The sequence below is a fragment of the Neofelis nebulosa genome, chromosome 7 (assembly GCF_028018385.1).
Source record: "Neofelis nebulosa isolate mNeoNeb1 chromosome 7, mNeoNeb1.pri, whole genome shotgun sequence".
NCBI lineage: Eukaryota > Metazoa > Chordata > Mammalia > Carnivora > Felidae > Neofelis > Neofelis nebulosa.
This window is the reverse complement of record NC_080788.1, coordinates 31,403,777-31,423,384: the sequence shown is the minus strand read 5'-3', so window position 1 is coordinate 31,423,384 and position 19,608 is coordinate 31,403,777. Positions and strand designations below refer to the sequence as shown.

Sequence of the window (19,608 nt, the reverse complement as noted above, 5' to 3'; positions counted from 1 at the left end):
CGCCAGATATTAGGGCCCTGAGGATCTGGCCCTGAGCTCCAGGAAGAGGCAGGGAAGAACGTGGGGTGTGGTGTGGAGACACCCTTGGCAGGGCCCCTGTGTGAGGCTGGCCTGAGGGGTGCTGGAGAGACTAGGTTGTAAAAGGAAGCCAGGCCAGGATTTTGAGCCTCTGGTGTAGAGGGATCTCTATGGGGGTCCCTCTCTATGGGTCCTGGCAACTTCCTTGGGGGCAGACTCTTCAGTGTGGCAAGAAGAGCTGGCTGGGCCTCAGGGTCTGGTCTAATCTAATGCTGCTTTGCTGTGTGTGGCTTGACAACCCCCTAACCCTTTCTGACTCTCAGCCTGCCCTCGATCCTCTGGGGGCCCTTTCAGCAGTGAAATACCAGGATTCCTGGTGTCCTGCCCAAATCTTGTGAGTGAAGGAGGATCTAAGGGGATGTCGAGATGTTAAAGGGGCACTGAGAAGCGTCCCTGCAGGGAGCTGTAGGGGCAGCAGTGGAGAGGAGGGAGTTTCCTCTCTTGCCCTAGTTCCTGGTTCAGATGTTACAGATACGGAGACACAGGGAAGAGGTGACTCTGGTCCCCAGACACTGGTCAGCTGCCAAAGGCTGGCTGGGACTCTCCACCCCAATGTGGCTGTGCTCAGGTCCCCTGCTCCCACCCCGAGAGCTGCTTTTTCTCTGAGGACATCAGCCTACTACTGCCAGGGCAGTATCACCTGGGACCCAGAATCTGTCCTTTTCACCTGCAACCCTGGGAGACCCTCAAAAGGGAGAGGGGCAGAAGGTGACAGCTCCTTAGCAGCTCATAGAGGGTCTTCTGGAGACCCTGTATCTCAGCTCCATCTCTAACCAGATGACAGCCTCTCGGGACAGCTGGTTTTTCAGAATCCTTGCTGCTTACCCTACCTTCGAGAAGGAGCACCTTGGTCTTCTTGTTGGGGGTGGAGACCAAAAGAAACCTTTCTTGTGAAAATCTCCAGGGAGCCAAGGGAAGGCACCTGTGGCAGGCCCCTCTGTCTCTCCAGCAGTATCAGGTCCCAGCCTTGGGGTCCCTTTCTCCCCCTTGGTCTCCTCACCTTTGCTCTCTAACGTCTTGAGAGTGGGGAGGGACAAGGCTGTTGAAGCCAAAACTCAGGCAAAGAAATCTATGGCTGGGACACTGAATATATCTCCTGATTTAATTGCTTCCTTAAGCTCCTTGGAGAAGGCCTAGCCTATCTCTACTAAACCAAAGGGCTTTGGTCCCATCCCACAAAGACTGGCCCACCTGCCTACACAGGTGGGGACAGAAGAGATCTGAAAGGCCCAAGAGGTGGAAATTTAGGGCTCGAGTAGCTCTGTCTTGCCTGTTTGCTGAGGCCTGGTAGGATGGCCTGCCCCGGGGGAGTGCAAGCTGGTGTGGACAAGGACCCAGTGCATGGTCAGACAAATGACACACAGCTGTCCAGAACCTCCAAAGCACCATTTATCCAGGCCCCATGGACTTGAGTGCCCCCAATGGCTCACCCCCCAGTCCTTGGGGGAGCACAGGCATTACAGTGGCCCCTGGCCTGAGACCCTACATGCTCCTCAGCCCCGCCTGTTCCCGGGCCACAGACCCATACTGCCTACCTAGCCCTCAGCCCATCAAGGTGGGGCCTTGGGAATGAACTGGCCTCAGACCCTCCTCCATCCCACATTCTCAGGGCTCCATTAGTCTGGGCTAGCTCAACACTGTGTTAAATAGCTTCCTTGTAATCCCTCTTAAATAAACCCATTCCCAGAGCAACCTGCCTTACCTTGCACCCTGAATATATTATTCTACTGGCTTATGTCTCCTAGAGAGTGGAGGGTCATTCTCCTCCTGCCCTCTGCTCCAGGGAATACCATCTCCCTAAAAAACCAGGGGAAAAAGTTTTCCCGTCAACCCTGGGGCAGAGACAAAGGGAGCCTTGGCTTGGAGTGGAAAAGCCAGGAATCCCTGTCTATCTTCCCTACCCTCTCTTCTCCTTGACCTCCTAGCAGCCTGGGTCAGATGTGACTTACCCAAGATCACAGACCCAAGATCCAGAGTCCTGACATATCTAGGAGATCGCTCTGGTTTTGACAGCCCAGACTAGCTCCAGGGCAGGGGGACTGACTCTAAGCCTGCCTCTGACCTTGGCCCCCTTGCAGTTCTCCAGGCATGGAGAAAGCTGGGGAGATTCCAGCTCTTGACTCTACTTGGTCCTGCACCCCTGGGACTTCCTCCCAGCACCCTCCACCTCAGATGTCCCCAGGTATCTCTGGCTCTGGGGATACTCAGACAGCACCAGGGCATGGGAGCAATGGGGCCGGGGCCTGAGCAAGCCTGTCCCTGGCCTGATCAGCATCTGGGCCCAGGCCAGGCCTCACACCCAGTACTGGCCGTTCTTGAGAGCAGGGTTGGGTGTCCGGCAGAACTGTAGGAGCTCTGGGTCAGGCTGGCCCCCTGGCGGGGGCCCCTGGCTGGGCACTGCGGTGAGTGGGATGGCTTGGCCCGGCTCTACCTTGCGGAAGGTCTCGGTGTCACTGGCTAGGCCGTTGCGGGGCTTGGCGGTCAGCACCTGGACGTCGTGCTTGCCCGTCTTGTTGCGTTTGCGGAGGTAGAAGAGCAGGGGCAAGATGAGTGCCAGGAGCAGGAGGACCAGGCACACGGGAATGATGACACTGAACATGTTGGCCTCCAGGAAGCCCAGGAAGCCCCTCCTGGCCACGGTGGGCACGGGGCTGGAGGCTAATGGGCCTGGCTCGCCCGTGGGGGTGCTGCTCTCTGGGTTCCTTGCTTCTGTCTGAGCAGCCTCGGGGAGACTGAGCAGGGCCACACTGTAAGGCCGGGCTGCATTGTAAGGCTCAGTGTCAAAGTCCAGTGAGGCCACAGCAGGGGGCACACCCCGTGCCCACAGCTCCAGAGTGAGACTGTCGCCTGCGGGGCCAGGGGACCTACCCTCTGGCCTGCCCACCTCCAGCCCCAGCCTTCCATCCTCAAGGTCCCGCTGGGTGAACTGCTCCACAAGCTGGCTGTCCCTGGGCTCCGTTCTGGCCCGGGGCACTCGGACCACGCGGCCATGCCGGGGTCCCGCCAGGAGCCGGAAACGGGGCACACTGCCCGTGCGGTTGGCCAGCTCGCCCGCATCTAGGACGGTGGAGTCCAGGCGCAGGGTGGCACCCTGGGGCCACGGCCCACCCGCCCACACTCGCAGCAGCGCCCTGACGGTGACATTCACTGTGGCCGACGCGTTGGCACCTCTGGCCAGTGCCAGGACGCTGAAGTGGTCGCGAGAGGAGGAGAAGTTGGTGAAGGCAAAGACCACCTCCCCGTGGTCTACCTGGAGCTGGCTGAAGGCCGTGGCCGGCTGCCCGGCCACCAGGAGCTGCCCGAACCGGGGCCCCCTGGTGAGGCGGTAGGCTGCGTCTGGCTCCTCCCGGTCCGACACCACCTGGAGCTGCTCCCGGCTCAGGGAGGAACGCCCCAGGGCCTGGGGCACCTCTAGGGGCGCGCGCAGCCACACGTCGATGGCCGCCGGCAAGACGTCCACGGCCAGGGCTACGGGCAGCGGGGGGCTGGCCCCGTCAGACACGCTCAGCTGCACGATGCCGGCCACGCTGCTCCCGTTGGCCACGAAAGCCAGCCGCCCCGCGTCCACGTCGGCCTGCGTGAAGCGGATCACGGGCCCCGGGCCGGCCCCCGCCAGACTCAGGAAGCCGTTGAGGGGGGCCCGCTGCACCTCATACTCGATCTCCCCGGGGGCCGAGTCTGGGTCCACCACACTCAGCTGTGCCCGGGAGACCGGGGCGCGGGAGCCCCGGGTGAGCCGCAGCGGCACGGAGGCCTGGGGCCGAGGCGGCCGCTCGTTCACGTCCCGCACGGTGATGGTGAAGGCCTCCGAGGTTTGGGGGCCCGAAACGGAAGCCCCCGCCGGCCCCTGGAGGTGGGCACGGAAGCGGAAGCCATCCTGCTGGGTGCCCCCGCCGCCGTGGGCGTAGACCAGCTGCCCTGCGGCCAGCTCGGACTGAAGGAAGTGGGGCCGACCGGCGTCGAGAGGCTCTCCAGACACCAACAGCTGGCCCCGGGTGGGGAACTGTGTGATTTGGAAGAGTACATCGTGCTCTGGGCGCTGGGGTGATGGAATGGTGGCCAGAAGGTTGGAGGCATCAAGGGCGTCCCTGGTGATCTCCGCCCGCTGGCCTTCAGGGACCCAAAGACCTGGAGGTGGGACATAGGCTGTGAAGGTCCTGTCCACTGAAGAAAGACCTCAGACCCTCAGACCAGGACCCCTGGGGCAAGGTTGTGTCTCTTCCGTCAGACCAGGGACCCCAGGGTGGGGCTCAGGGTACCCCGGAGGATAAGGATCATGTCTCCTCTCTAACCTCAAAGCGTCCCCACCTACCCACTCTCCCTATAACTTTCCAGGTCCTGGGGACTGACATGGGAGCTGCTGACCCTGGCCTTGTGTGCCCTCCTCTCTCGGCCCTCCCAGTGTCCCCCAAACTTTGCTGTTCACCTTTGTTACTCCAGAGGCGGCTGGGGCGCTGGGGACAGGCAGCCTCGAAAGACACAGCCACAGCAAGGGTGGTGGCCACATCAGGGGCTGGGGGTGACGACAGCTGGAGCTCCACGGCGTCACGGACCTCCCAGAAGGGCTCAGGGGGCATCTCGTGCTCATACAGAACAGTCCCAGCATACACCTGTGGGGAGACCCCATTTTGGGATGAGAGGCGGGTTCAGCCCGTGGTGGCTGGTAGCCCCCTCCCAGGGCGGCACTGGCACTGGGTGCTCCAGTCTCCGTGATGAACTCTCGGTGCCCAGCCTCACTCTCGGCTCACCTGGCTGTGCCTCGCTGTAAGTCGGTAACCCGTGCTCTTCCTCACTAGCTCAGTGGGTCACCGTTGGCAATCGTGTGGCAGTGAGGTGACTGGCTTTGGAGCCAATGCCTTGTCAAATCTGGGCTCTGCTGCCTCAGGCAAATCACCTCATCTCTCTGAGCCCCTGGGGAAAGCAAAATTCTATCCACGCTTCTCTCAACAGCTGGTTCTTCCACTGTTGCACTAGGTCCCTGCCCCTCTTCCCCGCTGAAGACACCAGTCTTACCATTTCCCTTCTTTCTCCTGTGGAGACAATCCAGCCCCCGCCCCCCACCCCCAGCAAGGGAACAGTCTCATCATTACTCAACCATGTAGTTATTCTCCTGCATCTTAAAGAAAAAACTTGTGACTTCACTTTTTCCAACATTTGTCGCCCCTCCCATTTTGCTCTCCTTTACAGCAAAACTCCATAAAGAATAGTCTTTAATCTCTCCCAGGCTGCTGTCTCCTGAACTCCAGACTCACATATCCACTTGCTTCCTGGCCGCTCTGTGCAGATGGACAGACCCCCTACCTGCACACCTCTCCTAGTCCCTCCCACTTCATGTGGTGGCAGCTCTGTTCTTCCAGAGGCTCAGGCTCAAACCCCTGGAGTCATCCCAGAGTATTCTTTCTCTTGCATACTGTCACTTCTGGCCTGGATTATCCCCATGGCCTCCTGTGTGCCAGCTTTGACCACTGCTCCCTCCCTCTACAGTTGTTCTTAACACAGAAGCCAGAGTGAGCCTTTTAAAATGTATGTGAGGCTATGTCACTCTTGCTCAGATAGTGCAGTGGCTCCTCATTTGGCCACAAAGATCTGACCTGGTTACCCCTGTGACCTCACCTCCTACCCTTCCCACCACGGTGTCTCCATTCCAGCCACATCTGCTGTTCTCTAGGGCTGTTTGCATGTTAAACACCTAGGAATATTCCTCGTTTCCATAAAGAAATCTGCTCTCTCCCCCTTGTGATTCAAACGTGTCCTCTTGGCTTATCTTTTGTTTTTCCCTTTTAGGAAATGTAGGAACTGTTGTCCTCTTCTCAGAAAAACAGGACTTGCACAATACTAAGATGGAAACTGGGATCCCAGCATGCAGGAGACTCTAGGACAGGGGGGTTGTGATGAACTGGAGAGGGGTGCCCCATCTAACAGGGGAGCCATCCATCCTTTGAAGGGGGTGAACCACAGTTCTAAAGGGGGCACAGACCCAGGCTGAAAGGGGCTGCAGACCCAGGCTGAAAGGGGCCGCTGTTCCTCAGCTGATTGCGGTAAGAGGGAACACAGCCTTTTAAGAACCTGGAAATCAGGCTTGTGTGTGTGTGTGTGTGTGTGTGTGTGTGTGTGTGGTGCATGTGAAATCCCCCAAAGGGGATATGTCGATCATTAATTTAAAAATATTAAATGCATTGTGCAGGCCAAATAAAACACATCTGTGGACCAGATGTGGCCCATAAGGACTGTCAGCTATAACCTGTGGCCCAGGCTGAAGGGTGGCAGGAAGGAAATCGAGGCCCCTAGGAGTGGGGTGAAGGCTGGATGCCTGGGTGCAAGGAGCTTCCGTGGATGGGAGGCATCTGGCTGGGGGTGAGGCAAATCACAGGCAAGACAGGGAGGGGGTCTCTGAGCTCCAGGAGCAAACGGTGTCCTCTGGCGAAAGAAATCTTGGACTAGCAGTCAGGAGCCATAATCCTGGTTTTGTCTCTTACTAGCCACATCCTCTGAATAGTTGCCTCGTATCCTTAAGCCTCAGTTTCCTTATCTGCAAAACAGGACACCTGATCTCTGACCCCCCCAGCTCAGAGTATTGTGGGACAGTGTGCCGTCAAGACTACCCAGCCCTGTCCTGCCCCCTGCCCCAAAGTCGGGACAGCATCTCTGCTAGGAAGCTTCTTCCCAGCTTCTCTGGGTGGTACTGCTGCCCGGCCCCCTGGTGGCCATTCATTTCCATCCCGCATATTGCTGGGGTGTGGGGAAAGCACTGTGGGTGGGAGAGGGACCCTGAAGGCCTTGTCCTGTTCCCTCCCCCTTCGTAGGCATCGGATGACAGAGGCTCCCAGGGGCTCAGGGTGCACAGCTTCTACAGCCACCAGCCTGCTGAGTATCTTATACGGTGGCAAGGGGACCTGGGCAGAAGCTAGGGCTTCATGAGAACCAAAAACCTGGGGGGATGTTGACATGAGAGACCTTTTGCCATCTTCCCTTGTTAAAGACACCTCCTTCCCTGATGTCTGAAAGATCCTCACCTGCTGTGCCTTTGGAGCAAGCTGAGGCTGCCAGCACACAGGGCACCTCCCCCACGCAGAAGGGATATTAATTTAAGTGATGGCTGCTGGCCCCACCAGCACATTTAGCACAGAGAGTTCTGTGCTCCCAGCAACTAGCAGTGTCCCTCTTCATATGGCTGAGCGTTCTAGTTTTTACCTGGTGGCCGCTGGTGTGCTCTGGGACAGCTATGCCCTGAAGTGAGATGGCAGCATCACGTCCACTCAAGCTCCTCAGCTGCCTTGTGTCCACTCATTGGCTCCCAGGATCCACTCTGCTTCTTGCTGGCTCCTGACCTGAGCTCCAGGCTTGCACCTCTGCTCACAAGCCCAACAGCTGCCTTCATCTTGAACTCCACCCCCCCGAACCAAGCACTGCCCCTCACTAGCCACTGGGGTAAGCTAGTGTCCCCAGCTCAAAGCATCCTTTCTAGCTCCTAAGGTCCAACTGCAGCTTCCTCCTGGAAGCCATGCCCCAGGACCTTATCCCTGTTCTGGGCTCCTGTAGCCCTGACCTCTTGCATCCTTCTGTCTCCCAGACTGGTGGCTCTGGGAGGGCAAGGCATGCACAGCCTGGCCTGTGGTGGGGCCGGCGAGCGTCTGCTGCTAACGATGTGGGAGCGGTGCCCCCGTGTCCACCGGCAGAGTGGGCCACCCGAGGCTGAATGGAGTCTAAGTGGTGGCTGTAGAGAGCTGGGCCCTTACCTCAGCCTGAGTGAAGTTCACCAGGGCCTCCCCAGAGCCGCCCTGCTGGGCGTGGAACAGCCGGCCCAGCCGGGGGCCCTGCACCACGCGGTAGAGCAGGTGGTGGGGGTCCGTGCCTGCACTGGAGCTGGCTCTCAGGCTCTGGCTGCTCAGCGGCTGGACCGACCCTGTGAGAGGGATAAGGGGCCTGTTGGCTTTTGACCAGGAGCCAGGGCGAGGCCTGCGGCTGCTGGGAGGCAGCGTGACCCTGGGGTGTCACCCGGCCTACAGGCATGCCTATGCTCACAGACTCACCTGGGCACACGGTCAGCGTCCGGCTGCCCTCTAGCGAGAGGAGCAGCTGCTTCTGGGCCATCACGCGGAAGAAGTGTCCGGGGGAAGCGTGCTCACCATCGGAGAGGCTGAAGTGGAAGCCTCCATCCAGGGCTCCTGAGGACGGGGGTGAAGTTGGGTCTTGCTGGCCCATGGTGGCTCCCCATTCTCGGGGCATCCCACCTCTCAGTACTCACCTCTATGTGAGAACAGCACCAGCCCTCCATCTAGCTGGGCCTGTGTGAAGCTGTGGACCTCGGTGCCCGGTGCCGCCCGCAGCACTACCTGCCCATTGCTGGGCTGCTCGATGGTGTAGACCAGGTCCTCCGGTCCTGAGTCGCTGTCTGTGGCCCTGAGGGCCTCCGGAGGGAAGGGCACAGTGGCCCCCTCCCACATCTGGGGACACACGCCTGTGAAGGTTCTATCCCCACCAAGCTCTCCCACCTTGTTCCTCCCTGGCCCTGAGGCCATCATCATCGCACTGTGGCTCAGGCCCTCAGCTGTCATGGAGGCCCGTGCCATTCTGGGCCCCCCCTCACAAAGGGCCCTCCACCCCATTCACCTTCCCCTCTCATCCCAGGGCACAGGCTCCCTTCTTTCTGTCTGCCCTAATATTGCCTTGTCCTTCAAGGCCAGCTCATGTCCCCCTCCCTCAGGAAGCCCCACCTCTTACCCTCACCAGGTTCTCCCTTCAGAGACCCCCAACCCTGACTGACTGCACTGCTTTATCTGGTTCTCACTGGCAGGGCAGAGGTCTCCCTTTAGACCCTCCATAGTGAGTCTGGGCATGGGCTGGGCACACTATGGGATGGTGAGTTTTGCCACCCCAGGTTGCTTATAAGTGGGCTCCCCTTGCAGGTGAGGCAGGGCCTGGGAGGCACAGGGCTGGAGAGGCTGATGTCCTCTCCTGTTGGGTCCTGTCCCATGCCACCAAAGCAGCACTGGGATGAGGGCTCAGGTGTTTCCAGTGCAGTCACAAGCCCCAACCAGGTGAGTGAGGGGTGTGGGCAGCCCCTCCCCATGCTCAGGGAAGGGAGCCCCCCTCAGGCTGCCAGCAGGGCAGGATCCCATTTCTGGGATCCCATTTCTGGGATCCTGTTACACAACCCCAGCTGGGTCAGCAACTTGGGCAGTGTTGGGGAGGGGGTTCCCCTACCTGGAAAGCTGAGCCCTCTGGGATCCCGGGGCACCTTCTCCCAGCCCCAGGCTAACCCCCGCCCCCCCCCCCCACCAGGCAGAGCTCTGAAGGGGGACCACGATGTTTGGAGGCGGGGCTTTGGCACTGGGCTCCTGGCACAAACACGGTGGACAGCACCACCTGGTGGCCAAGATGCCACACAGTGCCACCTGCCAGTGGTTCCAGAGCAGCCCTCTCCCCACATTGGACCACTCCCCACAGGTACATCCTCTGCCATCAAAGATGTCCAGTGCCTCATGTCACAGACGGCCCAAGTCAGGTGAATCCTTCCATGACTCTTGTTGACCCTAGAAGCCAGCATCAAGGCCCTGCCCATCCACTATCTTATATGATCTTGGTCAAGCCATACCCTTTCTGTTCTGCTAGTAACTACTTCCGTGACCAAGGAGAAATTCTGTGACCTGGCTGGGCCTCAGCTTTGACCTCTGCTGAATGAGGGCACCACTGTTCTGCAACGATGTAAAGATCAGGGGCTTGAAAAGCCAAGCTGGGACCTTCACTTGGTGTGGGCCAAAGTAGGGACCCTAACCACTCTCCGCCTGGAGTCTACTCTTAAGGGCCTGAAAGGACTTTCTTCAGGAGTTCTGGTCCTGAGCCATAGAAAGAGCCTTCTGTTGACAGTGAATCCAGGGAACAGCAAGGCCATTCACAAGGCTGCCTACTGCACTTATAAGTGTTCAATAAAATTCTCATACCTGTGTTCTATTTTCAGTGCAATAGCCCTTCTCTCTTCCCAACTAGTGAGGCATGTGGCATGGTGCCCATTTTAGAAAAGGAAACGGGCTTGGAGAGGGGAAGCTGTGGGCTGGGCCTCTCTCTTTGGGAGGGGAGGTAGGAGGTGATCCCGGGCGGCTCTCACCTTCAGGCCTGTGTTTGTGGTAAGGATGGGGAGTTGGTCATTGACGGGCAGGATGGTGATGGTGAAGGCCACCGGATGGCTCTGGCGGTCCATCTCTGAGGCATTAGCCACTAGGACAAAGCTATCTGTCAGCGTCTCACTCCCATCGTGCACATAGCGGATCAGCTGCTGTTCCACCTGCGGGCAGGCGCAAGGCTGAAGGTCAGGCCCCAGCAGGCCTGAGATCAGAGAGAGTATCAGGCCCAGCACCCTTCATGCTCTGCCTTTGGGTGTGGGAGGAGGCTGACTCCCACAGAGCTCCAGTTTCTGCAGGTGGAAATGGGGACGACCATTTCTCCCAGAGTGAAGGAAATGGGACAGTGGTTTCTATATGCCCAGAGACGAAGGAGTGACATAAGTCATCTGAAGCAGAGGTGCTCCATAAATGTGAACATCCTGCCTCCTCTCTGTGAACACCCCAGACTGGGAGTTGCTGTGGCTTCCCCCACTCTGCCCCCAGAGCGGGGCTGTACCCCCAGGGCCTCCCTAATAGCTGTACCTCTTTCCAGGAGAAAGCGCCGAGGGTCCCCTCTTGAGGACCTTCCTCTCTCCGCAGGGCCCCGTGCTGGGGTGGCTCTAGCACCTGCAAGTCAAGGCTTGGCAGTGTGGGAAAGTAAGGCCCCGTGACGCGGAGCAGTGGAGGGGCCAGCGTGCGGCTGCCGCCCTCGGGGACGCTGAAGTTCTGTGTCTCCAGTGGGATGGCAGCAGGCAGCACCTCCAGTTCTACACGGACACCCTCAAGGGGAGCGCCCACGCCTGAGGCCACATCCAGGGAGAAGGCATCGCTCCAGGCCTCGGGGCGGGAGTGCAGGTATAGGACCCTGCCCGCGTCCACTGCCTCCTGGGAGAAGCTCTGCACTGGGTCCAAGCTGGGTGGCTCAGCCACAGAGGCGCCGTGGGACAGCATCACCAGGTAGCCAGCGCGCGGCGGGGTCTTCACTGAGAACACGATGTCCGCCGGTGGCACTGCCTCCTGGGCTGCCTGGTTAACAGAGGGTCAGAGGAGCCATCAGGGGTCACAGAGGGAGGCTGTTGTGGTCCCTAAGCGGCCAGAACAGGCTCAGTCTCCATGTCTCCCTAATTCCCCCAGGTAGTGGCCCAGACACCACTGCTTACTCAGACACGCACTCAGGTTCACACACACGACACCCAGAGGTGCAGCTGGTTAGAGGGGCTGCACTTTTCACCACCCCACACCCCCAGTCACGTGATCACACAGCCCCCGAGACCCACACTCCCTGAGCGATGTGCACAATCACACAGCCCAGATTCAGTGACACAGACATACAATATCACTACACAGATAGGTACATCTCACAAGTAATGCACGTAACACACATGCACACACATACACAGAGGCTGTCCCTGCCCCTGCTATCACCACTACTCACCACCAGAGGGCGCTCCATCCTTCAGAGAGGCACAGTCACCACAAACTACGTGCCTCGCGGAGCTTAAGACCCGGGTCCAGCCCCATGGCCACTGGGTGCTCCCTCACCTGATGGTCCAGCAACAAAAGGACACACTTCTCCCAAATTCACATTCCTGCTTCTGTGCCTTTTCCTGGAATACTGTCTGTATTCTAGAATTCTGTTCCCTCTGCCTGGAATACTGTCCCTATTAAAACCCCAGACTCTTCAAAGACCGGCTCAGATGCTGCCTCCTTCATGGCAAAGCCCTTCTGATGCCAGACATGTTTAGTCAAAGTCACCCCCAAAACACAGACAGCCAGAACCACAAGGGGCTCAGAAATTGGCAGTGTATCTGAAATTGGCAGTGTACCAGAGAGGGCAAGGACTGGCTTGAGGTCACACAGCAAGTTGGCAGGTCTGCTAGATGGCCTGTGGTTGCTCTGTGAGGTTCTTGGATGGTGAGCAGCTCTCTCCAGATCCTCAGGCCTGGTTTGGGGTCTTGGAAAAGAGCTGAGGATTCAGGAGCCTGGAGGTCAAACGAGTCTGTCTCCAAGGCCTACAGTCCTCTAAGTCTGTACCCATGAAAACCCTTCAGGGAACTTACTATTAGAATACAGACTCTCAGGCTCCACTTCAGAGATTCCATGGGTTGGGGGGGCAGGAATCTGCATGGTTAGCCACAGCATGTACACGTGTACACGTGACATGTGGAGGCCCGCACAACTCACAGGCAGACACACAAACTCTCCCAGAAACTCTCAGGCATACAGCATGCACGAGTACAGCCGCACACCCAAGGTGTGGACATACACCCGACCCAGGAGTCACCATGGGCACATCCCCAAACATCCGAGCACACAGGGCATGAAGGCTGGATGGAAGGGCCCCCCTTCTCTGGCCCCCGGTCCCTTACCTCCAGCTGATCCTTTCTGATCTCAGCTGCCTCCCCCTGGAAGACGTAGATCTTCTTGTGCCGGACCAGATGCAGCGGGGCCAGTGGCCCCTCTAGGGCAATGGTCACTTGCAGGGTGGCATCTGTGTGCACAGGCCCTGCCTCCACAGAGAAAGCCAGGGTGTCTCGAGGGCTAAGGCTGCCGTTGTGGCTGTAGAGAATGGCCCCGTCCAGCAGGTCCTGCTGGGAGAAGACTGTGGCTGGCTGGCCGGCCCGGAGCAGCTGCCCCCAGTGCGGACCAGCCGTGACGCGGTAGCGGACCTCATCCCCACTGCGGATGTCTAGATTGGTGTCCAGGTGGAGCACAGCTGTGTCAATGGTGCCCTGGCCTCCCTGAGGGACCACGAGGCTGGAGCCATTGGCCACATGGAGGTAGGGCTCCGAGGCCTGCACTTCGAGCAGCGCGGTGGCCTGGTGCTGCCCGTCCGACACCTGCAGCTGAATCCAGCCGCGGTCGGCCCCCGAGTGCACAAACAGGACTCGCCTCTTCCTGAGGTCCTCCTGGGTGAAGCGGTAGATGGGCCGCGTGGGCTCATCCACAGCCACAATACTGCCGAAGAGAAGGTCCTTGCGGGTCAGTACCAGCTGAGTGTCGGCAAAGCCAGAGTCAGCATCACTGAAGGCCACGTCGTCTGTTGTCAGCAGCCGCCGCCCACCCCTGGCCACGTGGAAGACGCGGCTGATGGTCTGCACGGGAGCGTGGTCGTTTACAGGCTGGATGGCCACACGGAAGACGCCCCGTACCTCCTCCCAGGCCATGCCACCACTGCCCTCGCCCTGGCGGGTAGCCACAAATGGGATGTCATCTTCTGTGGTCTCAGAGTTGTCATGCTGGTAAACCAGCCGGCCCTGCAGCAGGTCTTCGTTGGTGAAGGATGTCACCGTGGCAGCCTGGTCCCGTGCCCCCCTCCAAACTAACCTCCCATGGCGGGGCCGCTCCATGACCTCATAGAGGTAGCTGGCACTGTTGAGACTCTTGACGAAGAGGTGGTCAGCAGAGAGGATACCCTCGCCACCCTCGGGCACTGAGAGGAGGATGTTGGTGAGGACGGGGGCGTCCGGGTCACCACCAATGTGGATGGGGAAGGTATAGAGTGGGGAGAAGTGTGGCGGAGCTATGACACGGAAACGGAAGATGTCCTCGACTGCCTCCGAGGCACGTGCCGTGGCCCCGTAGGTCACCCGACCGGCCTGCAGGTCATTCTGGGTGAAGCTCTGGCCATCTGACAGCCGTGTGCCCTGTAGCCGAAGATTACCCTTCCTGGGGGCCTGAACCACCTCATAGTGGAAGGTGGTGGGGCTTGGGCCTGCCTCCTCCTCCTCCAGGGTGGCTTCCAGGTGGGCTGTGGTGAGCGCCTCCTGCTGGGTGTTCTGAGTGTGCAGTGGTTCCAGACGCAGCAGCCACACTGTAGCTCTCTGGATGGTCACTGGGAAGGACAGATTGCTTAGGATCTCCTGCCCCGCCTGTACCTCCAGGGCCAGGTTCTCCACAGAGTCCTCCGTGTGATGCTGTGGGTCGGTGCTCAGGTATCTCACGCGGCCCTGCTCCACGTCCCGCTGGTGGAATGCCTGCGTGGCTCGCCACTCAGCACCCTCGGCCCCACCTGCCCCCTGCTTCTGCAGCTCCCCGAACCGCGGGGCCTCGGTGACTCGGAACAGCACGCTCACATCCTGCCCCACAGCGTTGGTCTCCACCGACAGGTTGGCGGGCAAGACAGGTGCGGCGGAGCCCTGGGCCAGGTGCAGCCCGGTGTTGTGGCGGATCTGAATGGTGGGCCGGACGGCCACCACCTTCAGGGTGGCGGGAGGGCTGGCCTGCAGCCCATCGCTGACTCGGAACATCAGGTCCTGGGCGGGCCCACCACGGTGGACATAGACTAGGCTGCCCGCCTCCAGCTCCCGGCAGGAGAACTCGGTGGCTGGCTCCCCAGGCTGGTCTCGGCGCTCCACGGGGAGGCCGGTGGGGGTGCCAAGGAGCTGGAAGGTGAGGCCCTCGCAGGAAGAGTCTGGGTCGTAGGCCTGGAAAACCTCTGGCCCCAGCGGCTTCTGTGTGTGTTCCAGGATCACCATGAGGCTGCCGTGTGGGAAGATGACGCGGGGTGGGTCGTTGACAGGGTTTATCTGGACTGGCAGTATGTAAGTTTGGCCCCTCCGGAGGCAGGAGGGCACGGGCCCCCGAGCAGTCACTGACACCTCCAGCACCAGCTGGTCAGAAGTGTCCTCAGAGCCATCATGGACGAAGCGGACCTTGCGGTTCACCACGTCCAGGAGGGTGAACATTTTCCGTGCCTGGGCACCAGGGATGTCCAGCTCCAACTCCCCGTGGCGTGCCCCGCGGCTCACGCTGAACAGCACCTGGGATTTGCGCAGCTCGGCCTCGCTCAGGTCCAGCGTGGGCTGCACGTGCCGCCACTCAAGCCAGGCTGTGCCACCCTCGGCCACCACCAGCGGGCTGATGGTCAGCAGTTGGGTAAAGTTGGCAAAGACAGGAGGCAGCCCCGCTTCAGGCACGCAGGGCTCGGGCAGCTCCACGGCTGGCCAAGCCTCAGGTGCCAGGGTGGAGAAAGCTTCGTACGGGCCGTAGGTGTCGTCCTCGTATTCGTCTTCCTCCAGCCGGCAGCCGGCTGCCATGCTGCGGGTCAGCAAGGCCTCCCGGAGCCCGTGCCTCTGGCCATTGATGCTGAGGTCCTCCATGCAGCCCAGTAGGGAGACATTGACAGCCCCCGGCGCCAGGCCCAGGCGATGTTCCTGGAGGTGGCGAGAGGCCTCTGTGTCCAGCCCCCCAAGGAGGAGACTGCCACGTGGGTCCAGGTAGCTGAGGACCCCACGGTTGGAAGTGCGTGTGGGGTACTGGTCCACGGAGATTTCCAGCTGGTGAGCATCCACGTGGACGCTGACCTCATGGGGTTGCCCGTCGGCCACAGGCACGCTGTTGTGGAGCAATACAGTGCCCTGGCCCTTCTCGACCACAGCCCGCAGGTGGCCCTCAAATATGTCCACGTAGATGAAATCCCCGTGCTGGCCCCCCGCCTGGAAGGCCAGGGGTGCCCGGTGGCTCCGAGTGGTGAGTGTAAACTCCAGGGTGCCTTCATCCCGAGTGCTCCAGGCAGGGAAGGCAGCCAGTGAGTGGGGCCCAGAGAAGCCCAGAGCCACACTGTCATCAGCAGAAAACTCTTCAGCACAGCCCTCAGGCACGTCTGGCGTTAGTGGTCGCAGGAGGTTGCGGCCATTGAGGGTGGCAGCATGGAGGCAGCCCCTCAGGGGCCGACTGGTTCCCCTCACGTAGGGCAGGCCAAGGCTTCCAGTGCCCCCCAGGAAGAGCCCATAGGGGACCTCTAGGGGAGCTCCCGGGACTGGGGCTGAGGCATTCAGGAGCCCATCGACTGACAACAGGGCCTCGCTGTCGGAAATAGTCAGCTGCACGGTGTGGAGGATGGAGTCGCTCAGCAGAGTCCCAGCTGAGGTCTGCAGCTTCAGTTCCTTCTGGCCCAGGGTGAGTCTGACCTGAGGAGAGAGGGAGGAATGCAGTAGGGATCCATCTGCTTTTACTGTAAGCACACAGTTGGTCTGCCACATTGGAGTCCCCAGAGCAGAGGGCCTGGGACAAGAGCTTCTCATGCCACCCCGTCCCCTTCCTGCCACCTCTTTACTCATCCCCCAAACGCTCACCAAAGTGATCTCTGTGCTGGGTCTGGATGGGCTCTGGGGTCCCTGATGTGAATCAGGGAATGACACGTAGCAAGATGCTTCCCTAGAGATTCAGCCTCTATTTTTAATTCTCTCCCACTTTTCTCTGAGTGAGAGCCGTCAGAAAAACCACCCTGGCATCCAGAAGATTCACCCGTGGAAAAATGGGCACGTGGGAATCCCCTGGACACTTTGGGGTCACTGGGTCACTGTTCAGGGATGGGGGCCCAATCAGAAGCTCTCTGTTTTGAAGGTTAAGTGAACAAAAGCTCCTTGACCTGAGGTGAGGGATCCTTGGGGAGAGAAGAACATGGTTCTGTCTCTGTGACTTTGGCCCCAGAACTGACTCAGGTGTGGTGTTCCCACAACCAGATGCTAGAATGGGTGGTGGCAGAGTGTGGGAACTGAAAGAGCAGAGAACTAAGAACTGTGGCCTTGGGAGTCCAAGTACGGAGCACCTCCACAGGGCTGTGGCATCACCGTACCCGGCAGAAGGGAAGAGCATCAGTGCCAGGCAGTACCAGGCCTTTGTTCAACAGTGACACCTTGTGGCAGTGAGAAGCAATGGAAGCAGCAGATGGATGACCACCCATAGTCCTCTCCCCGCTGGGGTGTGGAAGCAGATGGCTTTCCCAAATCTGGACTGAGGCCTCAGGTTCTCAAACTCTTCACGGCTGGGGGGAGCCTCAAGACAGAGCCAGAAGACTCCTTGCTAATAAAGCTGGGGGTGACTTGTAGGATGAAATGGAAAAATGGAGATGCTTTGGTAGGCTGGTTGTTACCATGGTAGACAGACAACGGAGCTGCAGGGTGACTGGTGCTCGGGCAGAGGGATTTGCAGGGGTTGCTGGGAGCCCAGGAGAGGGTACCCAGCCCAGGTGAGCACCTCCTGGAAGAAGCGATGTCCACACTCAAGGTGGGGCTGGGGTGAGGCAGGGCCCAGGCAGAGGGAGTGGAATGAGCGGGGGCCTGGCAGTGAGAGGCCACTTGGGGGCTGGAATGCAGGTGGGTGGTGTGGTAAAGCACAACCCTGGTCGGGGGTCGTGGGGGGAAGTGTGGGTGGAGGGCTGCAGGGCACAGCCCGTCTGTGTGGGAGTCCCCCGTTTGGAGCTGCCATTGCACAGTGGAGACCTAGAGACCCCAAGGTGAAAGTGACTCACACCAGGTCACCCAACTGGCTGGGGGCCATTCAAAGCTGGAGGAGGAGGCCAGCAGGGAGATGTCACTGACCTGCAGGCGTCCGGAGTGGAGTTGCAGCAGGAGGTGGTCAGCCTGGCCCGCTGCCAGGAGAAGCAAGGCTTCGGACTGGGACGTGGAGAACTGCAGCTGGAGGTCTATGTCGGTCAAAGCTGTGGCCACGGGCACCTCCAGGTGGTTCTCACCAAAGAAGGAGGCTGGGAGAGAGGGAGCTGGGGTCAAAGTTCAGACTCTTGCCTGGAGGAGGAGAGGTACTGCAGAGAACACTGGTGGGCTGGGCTGCAGGGAGGGGGTTTCATGCTGGTGCGGCCGCACAGTTCTCCTGTGTGGCACTGCCTTGTCACCTGCCTGGTCCTGGCGCCAGAAGGCACCGCTTCACCTGTGTCCAGCCCAGACTTGGCTCCATAGGAAGCCAGACCCAGCCATCCCAAGCAACTCAGGTCTCCTCCTCAAAGGTTCCTGGAGCCAGGGGCCTCTGCCAGCTCTGACTCTTATCTCCTGGGCCCTAGAGGATTCTCCATTCTGGGTCTAGTCCCTCTTGGGCCTAAAGGGAAACCATCCCTCACTGCGTCACCTGGCCTGGTGGTCGCAGCCCCCAGAAATGGAGCTCCAGGAGAACCGTTCCTACCTCAAACTGATCCCTGCTCAAATTCTTTCTATGACATGCCCCATGCTTTGGCTCTTGGGCAACACTGTCCACGCCATGACCTACCTCTGTGGGTGGGCTGGGGCCACGGCTGGGGCCTGGTGGTGGTACCCACCATCTCCGCTTCTCTCTTGGACCATGCTCCCAGCTGTCTTTGGGGGTGGGGGTGGCAGCTCATCAGCTTGAGTCCAGCAAGGAGCAAAGGCTCTGAGGCCAGATGGAGACCATGTGCATTGCTGGACCCCAAATGGGCCAGAACTTCCTACATCACCCCATATTGCTTCCTGCTGAAGAGCTATTGATAGTCCCTGGTGAGTGGTCAGATCCGGCCCTATTGTTTCCACCACGGCTGGGGAACAACAGCTGACTTCTCCAAGCCTGGGTCTGTCTGAAGACAAGGCCTGGGAGGGGCCGAAGGTTTGGAGAGTGGGCCAGAGGGCCTCTCAGGTCCACATGGCCTAAGCAGGCCATATCTGAGGTTTCCCAAGGTCAGTGGTCACTGTGCAGGGCCCCTTTTGTCCCGCACCGGGATACCTCCTCTTTTTAAGCTGCCGCCTCCTCCAAACAGCTTCTCCAAATTAGCCTCCCTTGACCTCCAACCAGCTGCAACAATTTCTGGTTTATTCCTTTTGCAGAGATTAGGGCCAAATATAACTTTGACTCTGTCCCCAGATGTCCAGGGCTAGGGAAGGGAGGGGAGACGGGAATGGGTTAAAAAGGTGACTCATCTCTGTTGGGCTTCTCTTAAACCCCGTGTGAGTGAGTAAAGGCTGATGGCTTTGATAGGGACGATCTGGCACCAGCCCACACACGTTTCCCTGGCCAGCCTGAGCCAGCTGACATGGGCCTGAGGATGTGGCATCGGCCACTGGAGGAGTCCAGACAGATGTTCAAGAACGATAATGCTCTTCCTCTTAGGCTGAGTCGAAACCCCTTGAGTTCACTCCTCTTGCCAGAACTTGCTGGCAATGCCAGAACCTCATCTGAGGGGCTAAAGGTATCAGATGAGAACCACCAAACCCAGCAGACCCAGCAGAGCTTGGTGCCAGTGAGGGGCAGACCAGAGAACAGACAGGGGGCAGGCACCTGCAGGGGCGCCGTATCTGCAAGGGCGTTCCTTGATTCTTGAGACCAAAATGCAGCTCACTAAACTGAGGGCAGTCGAAAGGAAGGTCGGGGGCAAGTGGCCCCCGCAGGATGGATCCGTCACTCTGGCAGCCTGGAGCTCATAGCAGCTGGCAAGAGCTGACTTAAATTTTCAGGATTTTTGCAAGCCAGGTGATGTTGCCCGGTGGGAACATTTATACAATGGAAAGAAGCAAACGCTACAAATCAGGGTTCTCTCTCCCAGAAAGCTAAACATTCACCTGTTTGCCATGCAAGGGGAAGGGGTCCGTCTCCCTCTCCTGAGTGGGCGGGAGCTCACACACCCATCCACATTCCCTCTTATTAAGGGTGGATGCGCAACACAGTCACGGTCAGGGCCTACACC

General features: G+C 59.4%; 1 protein-coding gene across 1 annotated transcript in view; it reads right to left on the bottom strand.

Annotated features, from left to right (window-relative positions):
* Positions 1-1,445: 1,445 nt before the first annotated feature.
* The window catches only part of CSPG4 (chondroitin sulfate proteoglycan 4), a 40,385-nt gene continuing 22,222 nt past the window's right edge, over positions 1,446-19,608 (bottom strand). Inside the window, exons 8-16 of the mRNA XM_058736979.1 lie at positions 17,504-17,667; positions 12,548-16,090; positions 10,722-11,204; positions 10,184-10,360; positions 8,324-8,522; positions 8,109-8,243; positions 7,815-7,981; positions 4,505-4,688; positions 1,446-4,206 (exon numbers count right to left, since the gene is read on the bottom strand). Coding sequence (XP_058592962.1) covers positions 2,372-4,206; positions 4,505-4,688; positions 7,815-7,981; positions 8,109-8,243; positions 8,324-8,522; positions 10,184-10,360; positions 10,722-11,204; positions 12,548-16,090; positions 17,504-17,667 — 6,887 coding nt within the window. The 3' untranslated portion in view covers positions 1,446-2,371. The remainder of the gene's footprint in view (positions 4,207-4,504; positions 4,689-7,814; positions 7,982-8,108; positions 8,244-8,323; positions 8,523-10,183; positions 10,361-10,721; positions 11,205-12,547; positions 16,091-17,503; positions 17,668-19,608) is intronic.